Consider the following 15,271-nt stretch of genomic DNA (forward strand, 5'->3'; position numbering starts at 1 on the left):
TTTTTCTCCGGTACCAGGAACCGAACTCACGACCTTGCGCTTGCCAGGCAGGCGCTTTTGCCGCTGAGCTAAATCCCCAGCCCCTAGGAACTATTCTTTAGTCTTGAAGGACACTAGTGAGACCTGATGAGTAAAAGCAATGTGTGTATGCAGGAAGGATCCTAAACTAGAAACAAAAAAAGGATCATTACTGAAATAGATGGCAAAATTCAAATGCTATCTATGAACTGGATGGGAGTGTTGTATCAATATTTACTTCTTGACTGGAAGTACTGTATATTATACTACTATCGAAAGTATCCCTGGTTTGCTGTTTACTTTTGGGCCAGAGGGAGAGGGGTAACACACTGTAGGTGTTTAAAAGTGACAGATCAATACCTCTCTTTGCCTCCCTCTTTAAAGAAAGAGAAAAATAGAGTGAATGCAGTATAATTTAAAAATTGAGCACCGGGCCTGGTGGTGCATGCCTGTAATCCCAGCACTCAGGAGGCTGAGGCAGAAAGATCATTGTGAATCCGGGACCAGCCTGGGCCACAAAGTGAGCTCAAGGCCAGCCTGAACTACATAGTGAGACCCTATCTCAAAAAAGACTAAGTAAATAGATAAATAAATAAATAGAGGAATCTGTATGAAGTCATGTAAGAGTTCTTTGCATTGTTCTTATCACCTTTCTGTAGGTCTGAAACTATTTCAGAATTTTAAAACATGAACCGGGCGTGGTGGCACACACCTGTAATCCCAGCCCTCGGGAGGCTGAGGCAGGAGGATTGTTGTGAGTTTGAGGCCAGCCTAGGCTACAAAGTGAGCTCAACACTAGCCTGAACGGTATAGCGAGACCCTGTCTCAAAAAGACAAAAAAAAAAAAAAAATGTATGCATCAAGCTGGGAAAGCAGCACACACCTGTAGACCTAGCTACTTGAGAGGCTGAGGTAGGAGGATCATTTGAGCCCATGAGTCCAACACCAGCATGGGCAATACAGCAAGACTCATCTCAAGGAAATATAAGTGGGTAGAGGGAAAAGAGAAAAGAAAGAAGGGGAAATTATGTATGTATGTATATACAGGATAGCTAACATAGTTGTACTACTGACTTCTATCGCTTTACTGAAAGAAACAGTTAATGATTAATTGTTTGATCAATCTTGCATGTCTCTATTTGTTTTCCTGAGAAACCACTTTGAAGATAGCAATATGTAATACAACAACCATTGTTAATTTCCCACCACTTTGTCTGTAACTCTGTATTGCTTGTATTGTTCTTATGCTATTTTGTAAATGGACGTCTGTTTGTTAATACGTTTTCCTTCTATTTTTAAAATAAATTTTTAAAAAAAGAAAAATAAATGTGTATACATATATGTATATGCATGCGTGTATATATGTTTGTGTGTACATATATATATATATGCATGTGTGTATGTGTATATATCCATAATCAACCACTGTCATTACCACCTCTGCTACCATTATAACTCATAAGGATGCTATGGAAGCCTCCAAATAGTCTCCCTGCTTCTGCCCTTGATTTCTTTCAACCTATGTTCAATGGAGCTACTAATTGAAGTTCACAAACACACACACACACACACACACACACACACACACAAGATATTATTGAGAATCAGGATTCTCGGGGAAAGAGACAAAAAATACAAGCACAGCTATGTGCCACATCGTGACGTCTCAGTTGACTGAACGCAGCACATACAATGGTGGTCCCCTAAGATTATAATGGAAATGAGAACCCCTGACACTTAGGGATGTTATAGCCATTGTGATATCCCAGCATGATCCATTATTCAGTGTTTATGGTAACGCTGCTGTAAACAGTACTGTGTTGCTAATTCTATAAAAGTATACAGCACATACAATTATAATGTATACACAATACTTGATGACATCAACAACTATACTATACAACTAAACTACTATTTACTGTATTTTTAATTATTAAGGTGTGCACCTTCTACTTATAAGAAAAAGTTAAAGGCCAGAGGTGTGATCAGTGGCTGAACACTGACCTAACATGTGAGCCTCTGGTTTCAATCCCAGCACCACACACACACAAAAAAAAGTACTGGAAAACAATATACCAGTGTTACACTGGCAGCTGCATCATACACCTCACATTTACTGTGTCTCAACTGTATTATTTTCTCTTGTGCTTGATTTAATCGCCTGTTGTTTGGCTCATCACAGTCTTAGGAGCAAAAGGCTGCAGCACACACCATATAATCTAAGTGTGTGTAAGACTGTACAGTCCAGGTTTGTGTAGGCACACTCTATGATGTTTGCAACAGCACCATTCTCAGAATGTGTCCCTGTTATTAAGCCATGTAGAACTGCATTTAATAAGAGGTGAGAGGAAAAAGTGTGATTTTGCTTTGAACAAAAGTCATTAAGTATGATTTTTATACTTTTTAAAAATAAATACTTCCTGTTCTTAGGAAATACATGGTGAAGCATTTAGGAGTGTTTTACGCTTTTTAAAAATAAATACTTCCTGTTCTTAGGAAATACATGGTGAAGCACTTAGGAGTTTCATATTATATACCACCCAATTTCAGATGGTGAAAGAAGAGGAAAGTGTGGGTAGTACTGAGAGACAAGTTTAGGGTGGCAAGTTTAGGGTGGCAGGGAGCTAAGAGCTGATAAATCTAGATAAGGGAAATAGTGGCTATCGGTGCACTGATCTTCTAATTTCACTGTGGTTAAAAGAACTAGGGGTGGTTGATAAATATATTTTTATATTTACAGAATATTCTAGAAGAATCATAAGAAACTAGTGGCACTGATTACTTCTAAAGTATTTCTAAAACTTACTGCCTACTCCATAGCCTTTTCACCAATTCCACACTACTAACGGACTTCCCTCAAGAGTATTGAACTAGCCGGGCATGGTGGCACACGCCTGTAATCCCAAGATTAGGGAGGCTAAGGCAGGAGGATTGTTAATTCAAGACCAGTCTGGCCTACAAAGTGAGCTCAAGGCCAGCCTGAACTGCAAAGCAAGACTGTCTCAAAAAGACAAAAAAAAAGAGTACTGAACTATGGTAGCTATTGTTTTTTAGTTGCAGCAAGCTTTTCCGCCTGACATCCATCTTGATCATCTATTTATCTGTATATTCCTTGTAAGTCTAGTAAGAAGAGAAATGGTTACTGGGTTTAGCAATGTGGAAATTAGTGATAATTAGAAACAGTAGTTTCTGTGAAGTGGTAAATCTGGTTAGAGTGGGTTCATTAGACATAAGAGAGCTGGATATTATGGCGCATGCATGCAATCCCAATACTCAGGGAGGCCGAGGCAGGAAAATTGCCAGCTCAAGCCCAGTTTGGGCAACTTAGCAACTAAGCGAGAAACTCTACAATCCCACTTATTGATTCTGTGTAATACTTCCTGTGTGATTGGGGTTTTGTTCATAAAAATCAAAATGGGCTGGGGATGTAGCTCAGTGAGAAGGTCCTGGGTTCAATCCCCAGTATAAAAAAAGCAAAGACATGAAAGAAGATGGAGTCACTGAATATGGACTTTTAAGAAATTCTATGTAAAAGAGAAATGTGGTGGCACCAAAGAGGGAGGTAACATCTAAGGTGAATTTAGGTATTATATCTTGGCTTTTTTTTTCTCTAAATAGGAGAAGTAACTATATGTTTAATAACAAATATAATCTACCAGAGAGGGGGAAATGATGATGCAAGAAATGAAAAAACAGTTTGAATGACTTTCTTGAGTAAGGAGGAAGGGGTCTAAAGAGGTCCATGTGGAAGGATTAGCTCTAGTTAGGGGCAAGAGGCCACTCACTCTCAGCAATGAAAGAGAAGGCAAACATGCTAAGAGATGCAGAGGTGAGCTAGTGGGAGTTTGTAGAAGTTCTGATTTGAACAATGGGGGAGGAGGTGCTGGAAGTTTGAAGAAAGAAACTTTATAAATCAATCATCAGAACAGGAGAGTGGGAAGACCAGAGAAATATGGTCAGTCTGGCCTATGCCAGGTTAGTATCATAGTTAAAGTCATACTACAACATGGTTGAATTTTTTTGCAGCTATTCAGCTACAGAATGGAATGGGCAGTTCAATTTAACTAAGGTTGTGGTTTATCCATAAGAGACCTACAAAACAAAAGTCAGACAAGGATAATGAGGGTATAGCAAGAGAAGCATCACAATAATTGTCCATGGTACTTAAACCATACAAAGGAAAAGTGAAGACATGAAGGGAAGGGGGGACAGTGAAAAGATGGAAGAATCTCAGTGGGGCTGAAGGATTGTTGGAATGGAGTAAGGGAGCGAGCTAATGAGACAAGAGATGGTGGTCAGAGTGGGGCATTTAAAAGTGAGATTAAGTTGGAAATGATAAGGATGGGGGTTACGATCAGAGGAGTAAATGGTCAAGAGAGGGCAAAATGCAGAATCATTGGTGGAGAGAAGGTCCAGAAAATGAGCATATTTGAAGGATCTTCTCAGAGGATACTGAAATATCTAAGAATCATGATGGTAGTAATATGGGAGAAAGTGACAGCAGGGTAATAGCTACATTTTCAAAAAGACAGTTAAAGTGACTCAGAAATCAGCAGATCACTGCAACAAGGTGTGGCACAGGATGAAATACTGCAACAAAACGAGCTTAATGCTCAAGTAGTTGGAGGAGTAGCAGGGAAGGACAAAGATACCCATGCCACCTTGAAAGACTCAATGGTAAAAAGGTTTTGAGAATGAAAACAATCACCCCTTACCAGGGATTTAGAGAAAGCTTTATCATAAAGGCAGCAGCAGGTTTTGCTTAATGCAAGAAAAGGAAGAGAACCTTCACAGAAAAGGCGGATGACATAAAAAGGAACCACAGTGGCAGGAAGCCTCTGATCTTGGTACACACACATTAGGTGGATTTTATTTTTTTCTTAAGGTGGTTTTTGCATAAATGCAAGCAAGAGGGGGGGGAGGAATAAGGAGACGGAAAGAGGAGAGGCACACAAGCATATGAAAAGGTGCTAAATACCATATATCATCAGAAACTAAAAATTCAAATAACAATGAGCTACTACTACATACCCATTAAAATGGCTAAATTCCGTAACACTGGCAACTCCAAATGCTAGCTAGGACATGGAACATGAGGAACACTCTTTCATTGCTGGTAGGAATGCAATGGAAGACAGTATAGCAGCTTCTTACAAAATAAAACATACTCTTGCCACTTAATCTAGCAATTTGCCCAAATGATTTGAAAACTTATGTCCACACAAAAATGTGCACACAAATGCTCACGGCAGCCTTACATATAAATGCCAAAAGCTGGACGTAATTAATGTGTCCTTCAATAGGTACATGGATAAGCAAACTGTGTGCTACAGACTCAACTATACTTCCCATCCGAAATTCGTATGTTGAAGCCCTAAGCTCCAATATGACTATCCAGAAAAAGGGCTTGTATAAAGTAATTAAGGTTAACGGTGTCATAAGGGTAGAGACCTAATCTGATAGGACTGTTTCCTTAAAGAAGAGGAAGATTCTAGTTCAGTGCCATATGAGGACACAGGGAAATGGCAGTAAGTCATGTGCAGGCCAGGAAGAGAGCCTTCATCAAAACGAGAACATCTTCATCTTGAACTTCCAGCCTCACTAAAACTGTGAGAAATTAAATTTCTGTTGTTTAAACCACCCAGTCTGTGGTATTTTGTTATGGCAGCCTGAGCATACTAATACCCTGTGTAACATCTATACCATATAATACAATTTAGTGCTAAAAAGGTAATAAAGCTATCGAAGCCACAAAAAGATATGGAAGGACCCTAAATACATAGTGCTAAGTGAAAGAACCAGTTTGAGAAGGTTATATATGACTCCACTTACATGATATTCTGCAAAACTATGGAAACTGAAAAAATCAGTGGGTACAGGGTGAGAGGACATTCAGGAAGGGAGGAAGGCAGGATGAATAAGTGGAGCATAGAGGATTTTTAAGGTAATGAAACTATTCTGTATGATACTGTAATGAAGCATGCATGTCTTTACATATTTGCTAAAACTCATAGAATTTTACATTTGTCAAAACACTTACATTAGGATTTACATTAAGAATGAAGCTTAATGTGAACCATGAACTTTAGCTATTAATAAGGTAGCAATGCTAACTCATCAACTGTAAGAAAAGTCCCACATTAACGCAAGATGTTACCAACAGGGGGAATTGTGAGGGACAGCAAGGAAGTATTTGGAACTATATGTACTACCTGCTGAATTATTCTGTAAATCTAAAACTATACTTTTAAAAGTAAAGCTATTAAGTATTGAATTAAAAATAACTATGTGACATTCAAATTTCAGTTTATATAGTTTCATTGGAACATTGCCATTCTTATTCATTTATATGGTCTATGGCTGTTTTTACACTACAATAGAGTTGAGCAGCTGCAACAGAAATACATACATGATCACGATGCCTAGAATACTTACTACCTGAATCTTTTCAAAACTGTTTGCAGAGCCCTGATGTAAGATGTATTACTTAAAAATCACATCGACTAACGGGTTGTTCTGAGCTAACCACTTTATTTAAATTATTTAAAATTGTTAAGAGTCACCAGAAATACTAATTACATAATAAAGCTTCTAAAATTTAACTGGATAGCTTCTAATTTTTTTAAACATCAAATATATCAGCAAAATACTTGAACACCCTACACAGCAACTCCCAAAGAAAGAATCCATATTTTACTGAGAAACACTAGCACACCATAGTGTTACACTCTAGTACTTGAAAAGTGTACTAACTGAACACATAAGAATTAAAATGTTCAACCAAGAGAAGATTATCAACAGATTGAAAAGAGAAATCTGGAGAACAGGTCCGGGGATACAGCTCAGAGGCACAAGTGCCTGCCTCGCAAGCACAAGGTCCTGAGTTCGATTCCTGGTACCAAAGGAAAAAAAAAAACAGAGAAATCTGGAAAATAATGTGAATGGAGCACATTCTGGGACGGGCAGGGCAAGATATCTGAGAGAGGAAAGTCAACCAACTACAAAAAACTGAATGTTCTGCTAAAAAACAGTCATGAAAATGCAGCCAGTAACTACAAGACCAAACATAATAATGCTACCAGGAAGTGTCCTAAGTTACAGTTTAAGAATATCAGAGTATTTTGAAAATATGAGTCAACTATCAGAGAAAACAAACCGTAACTATCTGACATACTGAAGTAGTGTTAATAACAGGCTTCTTAGGAAGAATCAAATCTATAAAAATCATTTTAGGAAAGCACTGTAGAGTAATGACTAGAGGCAAAGGCTGTGGAAATAAAATCTGTTCTTCTGCCACTCACTAGTTTAAGACTCAGAACAAATTCTCAGCTCAGCCTCCTCACTGGTAAAATAACAACACCATGAACTATTATTTAGATTAGATAAAATGACAGATGTAAGGAGCTTAGCAAAATACCTGACTAAAATAGAGTGCTAAATAAATGGTAACTGTCAGTATTACTAACATACTTGGCACGAAAAAATGTACTGGGAATAGATAGCCTAAAGTTTTTCCACCAACTCTCAGAAAATCTAAAGACAGAAATCAATCTCTCACAGAATATAATTTTAGAGAATATCTGCTATTGGAAAATTAAATAAGAACGTCAGTTCAATAAATGGAGTTGAGACTCCATTAATGCAATGAAAACTGTTGGGGTAAGGAAAAAAGTAAGTATCAGTTTGCGGTTCTAAATTCCAAAAGTGGTGAATGGTATACGCTAACAACAGGACCCATTCAGGGAGCTACACATTCCCAAATTCATACTGGTACCTAAAAATGGATCACTAATACTTCTTCAATCAACAAAGGAATAAAAACTTCCTATAAACACTTACATGACAAAGCCTCGTTCCATTCTATCCTTCCTGACCACCAAAACCAAATAAAATATCCATAACAAGACAATTCAGAGCTGTATCCGGAGAGCAATCAGGACCATATCAGTTTATAAATGTTAGATCAAAGTAATCAGGGACGCGAGGTCACGTTCTTGGAGCTTGTTTCTCCGCCAAAATGAACACAGGCCTTAAACCAACACTGAAAGCTACGAGATGAGGATTTTTTGTACACACCGACCTTCCCTCACACACACATACCCCACACAACACACATACACACACACACACACACACACACACACACACAAACGCTGCGATGACTGCTCAAATCCTACAGTCTGAGAAAATAGCTTGTGGTCTTTTCGGCAGTCACAGTCATCTTGCCCTACGCTTTCTTTCGCCCCACAAAAAGATGACCCGGTACGATACTTCTCCAGAGGAAAAACAGGAAAAACGACAGCAATTCCAATTAAGACAACATTTGACTCTCTCTGTGGCCGGGACAGAGGTCGAACTGTTTCACTAGTCGCTTCCAGGACCGTGGACTTGGGGGAACAAGTGGCCTCGCTCCCGAGGTCAGGTTGCTCACACCTGTCACCACCGGGGCAGAAGCAAGCAGGAAAAATCCCGTAGACGCGGACCCGAGCCGCCCAGGTACGTTCGCACTCACCCCAGTCTTCATCTGGTCTGTGACAAAGTCCGGGGCTAAAAGGTGACTCCATGGTCCTGGTAACGCCAGCCGGCTCCGCGAAACACAAGTCCGAGTACCCCGGAATTCGGTAAGTAACACAGTATCTGGGACGGCAGCCGCAGGCGGACAAAATACTCCTAACGCTGACGCGACGGTGGCCGAACGAAGACAAACTGTTTCTATCGCAAGTAAAATGTGTGAAAACCAGCAGAGAGAACGTCAGCAACTAAGCTAAACAGGTCTCTGACTATGTATCTCTAGAGTTTCACCACTTTCTGACTCGCGGTTTTCAGATGGGGTGGGAGGGAAGACAGGCAGACACCGACTCGGTTAAACAGAATTTATCGATAATGTTAAAAATGAAAAGTGAAACAATTTTCTAAACATCCTGATCTGTTCCCTGATCTCAGACCAAAATTAAAGAGTAACAGTAAACTTGATTTAATGTTTAGGAATAATTTCCTAGCGGTGTAAAAGTTCTCCGTATACACAGTGAAAGAATATTATTTTTCCACATTCATTAGCATTGCCTCTTAATTGGCATGCACAGTATCTGAGGTAGGCGATTTATAAATTACACTTCTAGAAAGTCTACCTTTATGTAAGTCAATTTAGACAAAGCAAATTTGTTAGATAAACTCCCAGCGCCAATACTTCTCTCCCGATGATAGATGTCTAAAGCTACTAGTAAAAGTGGGGGCGAGCCTACCCTAAAGTCAGCAATAATAAAGTTCTCAATTTTTTTGTTACTGAAATTTAAAGTTGTGGATTTATTTAAAAGAAATTCACACACATTACAAACTCTAACTGAAAATATAGATTGAGTTTGATAAAAATAAATAGTTTCGAGAATGCTACTTCAAAGAATGATTTTTCATTCTTGTTCTGTCCGCAGCCAGGGACTATTTAAAGTACTCTGCCTTAAGAACACGTATCCCTCTAGGACCGAGAGAAATCTTTCCCATGGTTACAAACAAAACAAAAATGCTTCCCAGAATCCTCCAGTCTCCTCGTTCCTGGATATTACTACCGATTGCACGAGACAAAACAGTCACGCGACCGACGCGGAGAAAAAAAATTCATGAAATCCCCTTAACATTAAATGTGGATTACAAAAAAGTTTTCACTAATGGGGACATTTGTAACTTTAATTCTGACCCAGCTACAAATTCAAAAATTTACATACAGCTAAAACCAGCCAGTCTTCTATCTTCACCAGACACTTTTGTCTTCTAAGAAAACCATGACTGAAATTTGTTTTATAAAGTTTTTTTATTCAGAAATATCAGATAGGGCTGGGGAGATAGCTCAGCGGCAGAGCGCCTGCCCGGCAAGCGCAAGGTCCTGAGTTTGATTCCCCGTGCCAAAAAAAAAAAAAAAAAAAAAAAAAAAAAAAAAAAAACAACAACAACAACAAAAAACAAAACCCACACACACAAAAAAATAATAGTATGGGCTTAACAAATATTAACTTTTTCATTTTTGTTTTTTTTTTTTTTTTGGTTTTTCTCCGGTACCGGGAACCGAACTCACGACCTTGCGCATGCCAGGCAGGCGCTTTTGCCGCTGAGCTAAATCCCCAGCCCCAACTTTTTCATTTTTGTATCAGTTTCTTACTTAAAAAATTAAAACATTACAGGTAAAATTTAACTCTTTTCCCTCTACTTCATTTGCCTCCCTCCATATGGGCAGCTTCCATCATGAATTTTATAGGCCATTTTTATGCTTTTACCATGTTTAAAATATTTGCAGATACGTATACTTAGTGTCACTACAGGTTTTTAATTTTTACACAGTTGTATTATACTCTAATGTTCCCCCCATTTGCTGTCTTATTCGCCATTATTTTTTGAGGGCCTACCCCATATTTTAACTGTCACATGATATTTTCCTGAATATGTACATCAAAATTTCATTTTCCTAATAATGGACACTTGGGGTCTTTCAGTTGTTTATTAGTACATAAAGTATGTCCTTATATAGATCTCTTGTGCACCTAAAAGAATGTCTTTAATATGTATATTGGGTCACTTGCCAAATTATACTGACTTATTCCCTGGTAGCAGTGATGAGTTCTCTATTCACATTGTCACCAATAGTAGTATGGTCAGACTTCTTTGTTATTGTGAAGGGTGTGGTTATAATTTACATTTCCCTGACAATTTAAAAACTGTGCCTTCTCTCGTTTATGAAACTTTATTGCTTTTTCTGTAAACTGCCCACTCATTTACAGCTTACCATTTTCTTTCTCTCAGTGTAGATCTCTTGATAGCCTACCCTATATGTTGTTTTTGTGGGGTTCTTGTCTTCTAGGGTTTAATGTAGTCAAATTTATCAACTTTTGTTTATGATGTCTGCTATTTTTATCTTAGCGAAGAAATCCTTCCCTTTCCTGCAATCATTAAGGTTTTCATTTTTCTTTTCAGAATTCTATAGTTGTTTTTACATTTTTTCCTGTTTCGTTATTTGAGTATAGTAACACTACTGATTTTTGTATAGCAATCTTGTATCAAAAAAACTTGCTAAATTCTGGTATTCTAATATTGTCTGTAAATCTTATAGAATTTTCTATTTAGAAAAACATTAACATTTAAAATTTTATTTTAACTATTTTTATCTTTAAAAACAGTAACATTTTAATATGGAAATATTTAAACAGAAGAGACAAAATAGTGAATCCCCTTGTTTCTACCACAAGGCTCCAACTTGCTATTCCTGTTTTATCTAGTCTACCACTTTTTTCATTCTTTTGCTTTCTTATTTCAGACAGACTTTACCCATAAGAGCTCCAAAATATATATCTAAACAAAGCGTTTCCTTATATTTTAAAACATAATACCCAAAAAATTAATAATTCCTTAATATCATCTAATACTGTTCCATGTTTAATTTTTGGTCTCAAAAATGGAATCTACCATTGGTTGTTAATATCAGGATCCAAACAAGACCATCACATTGCATTTAGTTCATACAACAGTTCCTTTTCTTTCTTGCTTCCATGCCATTTGATACAGAATCCAAGTCATCTGTCCTATGAAATTTCCCACTTTGTGATTCTGCTCATTTCAGCTTCAATGCTTAATTTGTTCCATTTAAAGGCTTGATTGGATAGCTTTTGCTTTTGTTTGCTTGTTTTGCAAGAATATGCCACAGTACCTTTTTACATCATAATTATCAGGAAGTATATGTTGTCCCTCATTTTAGAGACATCAAAATTTATCAATGAGTTTAGATCCCCCCAACCTTGTTTTATTGCAATGTCTAGGACCTCTGGTACAATACTAAATGAAGGTATGCACAATCTTTTAACTTGTTCCTAACTTTAATGTGGCAGTTTTAAAAGTCTTACCATTAAATATTTTTTTCTGGAGATTTCTCATATATATTCTAATTAAGTATCCATTCTGGATACCAAGCATTTAAAAAAAAAAAAAAACTTTAACATCTGAGTAACACTGAGTTCTTTTTCTTGAATCTATTCCTCATTCATTTTCAACTTAAACCCTTGAAATGGAAATAAAATTGGAAAAGAACTTCTGTCTAGAGACAATACTCTTTGATATAAGCAAGAGGAACCCCTGCCCTGGACCCACACTTCAGGAAACTTTATTCTGATCTGGCTCTCTTCCCTCAGGGTAAGAATCCTTGCACCAAGGCAAGTCCAACTAGAAGGTGCCCCTGCCCCTATCTACACAAGCTTCTAACACCCAAAAGGCCCAAACAACTCCAAGCCTAATGGTAGGGCCTGCTCAGGTCTGACTTCCTAAGGGTACACCGAGCCAGCAGTATATACCAGAGGTGTCGGCAGAGCATACACACGTGAGATGGGGAGTCCATATATGTACCAGTTCTTCATGATGCAGAACAGATCAAAGCATGAGGAGAGAAAAGTGGCAGCCTATGGGTTAGAGGCCAACTCTCCCTGCAGTGCCACTGCCATATTTTATCACAGAATCCCAAATTCAAAGCTGGCATTCCAGGTTATTATGAAGGTGTGTTTGTCAAGACAAGAGAATAAAACCATTTATTTAACAGACAGTTTGATTTATAACTTTAAAATGTAAGACAGATAGTATGTGGGCCTCAGTTTATACTCTAGTGGATACCAAACAAATGGTGGCTGAGAGCCTGACTAGTAAATCTGGAACTTAGTTAAAACTTTATTTCATCAATACTATTAGATTTTATAATCTGATCAGCATCTGCAGTGCGACATCTGTTAAGACACACAGCACCCTGAACAGTAAACCCACACATTACAATACAGATAGGTTAAGAGACATTTTTAAGTCAGTCAAGTCTTGATTTCACTTTAGGTTCAACCATTTGCTAGCGAAGCAGTCAGAGGAAGTGACTCGATTCACTTGTAAAATTAAAGTCAGAGCTGGCTGATGACACATGCTTATTCTGGAAGGCTAAGGCAAGATGACTGCGAGTTTCAGCCCAGCCTGGGCAATTTTGTGACTCAGTGGCTAGTGATGTAGCTGAGTGTTAAGACCATGGGTTCAATCCTTAGTATGGCACACAAAAGCAAATTGGGGGAGGGGTGTGAAAGAAAACAGGCCTACCTCATAGGATGGCTCTGAGGTTTAAACTAGGTAACACATTAAATGCTAAGCTTAGTGACTAGCACATAGTATGTAAGCAATAAACTGCAGCTATTTCAAGGGAAAAACTACTAGCTAGGCACTATACTAAGTTCTTTACCTGTATTATATCACAAAAATCCTAATTTTAAACCAAATAGGTACTACTATTTCCATTTTCTGTAAGAACAAAATAAGGAAAATATGATCTTTAAACCAAGCTTGTCAGAAAAGCAGAGAATTTACTAATCCCATGTTGTGAAGGAGAAAACTGATGTGGGATTTTCAAAGACCTGCTCACTTTCTGGAAGACTGTAATATGACCAGCAGAGCCACTGTTGGAGCACATCGACTTCTACTCCACCAGTCTCCACGGCACCACCCTGCCCCTGACACAAGTCTCACACTGGTCTTTCAACAAATCTAAGAAGCCAGATATCCCAAACTGTTATTGTTACATGAAATGTAAAGAACAGGTGTAGTAGATTTTTCTACCTAAACTCCCAAAGTAAAAAGCATTAAAGGATTTAAATTTGAAAGTTCTGTTCAGGGGATAGTGTGCAAAATTTACATAAAGAAAAGCAAATTTCCCAAAATCATTCCTCACTGGGAAACAGTATTTTAAAGAAATTTATTATGGCTATCTCAGCTAGAATATATGTTGCAATAAGCCAGGGGGGTTATCTTTTTCACTGTATCACCTACAACCGTGCACATGATACACAATATTTAATGAACTGATAACTAACTCTAAGTTCAAGCAGTATCGATGTCATTCTCTGCAGTATATGCTACAGTGCAGGAGGGACAGGCATTATGCTGAGCCACATCAAACTGCAGCTACTCAACTCCTTTTCACCTACAAAAAGGGCACCCTCAGATGGGTCAATCTGTCTTTTAAAAAACTAGAGAATGGCATTTAAAAAAAGTTAACAGATTCTGTGAATGCTAAGATAGAAATGGAAGAACTTTTTCTCAAAAGAAAAAGAAATTATGATATGAAATAACTTGTCAAAGGCTTCTACCCCTATTTTGAGATTTTTCTCAAGAATCATCAATAGCTCCCATAAGATCAAAAACTAAGCTAGGTTTTTTTGCTCTGTAATACTGGGGATTGAACCCAGTCCCTCTGCATGGGGCTACATCTCCATCCCAGGCTGGGCTTGAACTTGTCACCTGTCTACCTCAGCTTCCCAGAGTGCCGAAACTAAGGTATCCTCCACCATGCATCCATGAGGCATTTCCACTAACCTTTTTTATTTACTTATTTTTTTGGAGACAGGGTCTTGCTATGCACTTCAGAGGCTGGGCTTGAACTCGTTAGTGATCCTCCTGCCTCAGCCTTCCACGTGCTGGGATTACAGGCCTACGCCACCATGACTGGCCTCAATCATTTTTAAAGAAAGGTCACTATGCACATAATTTTTTTGGCTTTTTAAAATTTATATGCTGTTTATTAACACAGATGTGTGTAAATAAGCAATATGTCTTTAGGATACACAGACAATCTTCCTCTTTATTAGCTAATTCTGATTTCATGCAAATGCTCAAATATCTAATTAGGTCAAAATTTTTTTTTTTTTTTTTTTTTTTTTCCTGGTACCAGGAATCGAACTCACAACCTTGTGCTTGCCAGGCAGGCACTGTGCTGCTGAACTAAATCCCCAGCCCTTTTTTTGGTTTTTTAAGGCACGGTCCTGCTATATTGTTCAGGCTGGTTTTGAACTCTCTAGGTAATCTAAGCTGGCTTTGAACCTGTGATCCTCCTCCCTCAGCCTCCTAAATGCTGAATTATAGGCATGTGTCACTGTGCCTGGATAATCAGGTCCAATTCTAACACTTTCAGGGTTGGATGTTTGGTTGGTTCTTTTTTTTTTCATTTCAGGTCACTGAACCCAGGGCCTTCAAACTGAGCTATATCCCCACCTCTTTATTTTTTACTTTGAGAAAAGGTCTTGCGAAGTCACTAAGTTGCCCACAGTAGATTCAAATGTGTAATCTTGCTTCAGTCACCCAGAGGGCTGGGATTACGAGCATATGCTACCATGTCTGGCTCCAATTCTAACACTTCAGTAAAATAAATTCTAATTCTAGAGATCAAATTAAAAACTAATCCAGGCATATTATATTTTTC

The 15,271-nt window shown here is 38.1% G+C and overlaps 1 protein-coding gene across 1 annotated transcript in view; it reads right to left on the minus strand.

Moving 5' to 3' along the window:
- Positions 1-13,486, minus strand: part of Atf6 (activating transcription factor 6) — a 200,344-nt gene extending 186,858 nt beyond the window's left edge. The window contains exons 1-2 of the mRNA XM_005398327.1: positions 13,439-13,486; positions 8,531-8,777 (exon numbers count right to left, since the gene is read on the minus strand). Of these exons, the coding sequence (XP_005398384.1) occupies positions 8,531-8,777; positions 13,439-13,486 (295 nt within the window). The remainder of the gene's footprint in view (positions 1-8,530; positions 8,778-13,438) is intronic.
- Between the last annotated feature and the right edge of the window lie 1,785 nt (positions 13,487-15,271).

Source organism: Chinchilla lanigera, unplaced genomic scaffold (genome assembly GCF_000276665.1).
Source record: "Chinchilla lanigera isolate Chin_1 unplaced genomic scaffold, ChiLan1.0 scaffold00061, whole genome shotgun sequence".
Lineage (NCBI taxonomy): Eukaryota > Metazoa > Chordata > Mammalia > Rodentia > Chinchillidae > Chinchilla > Chinchilla lanigera.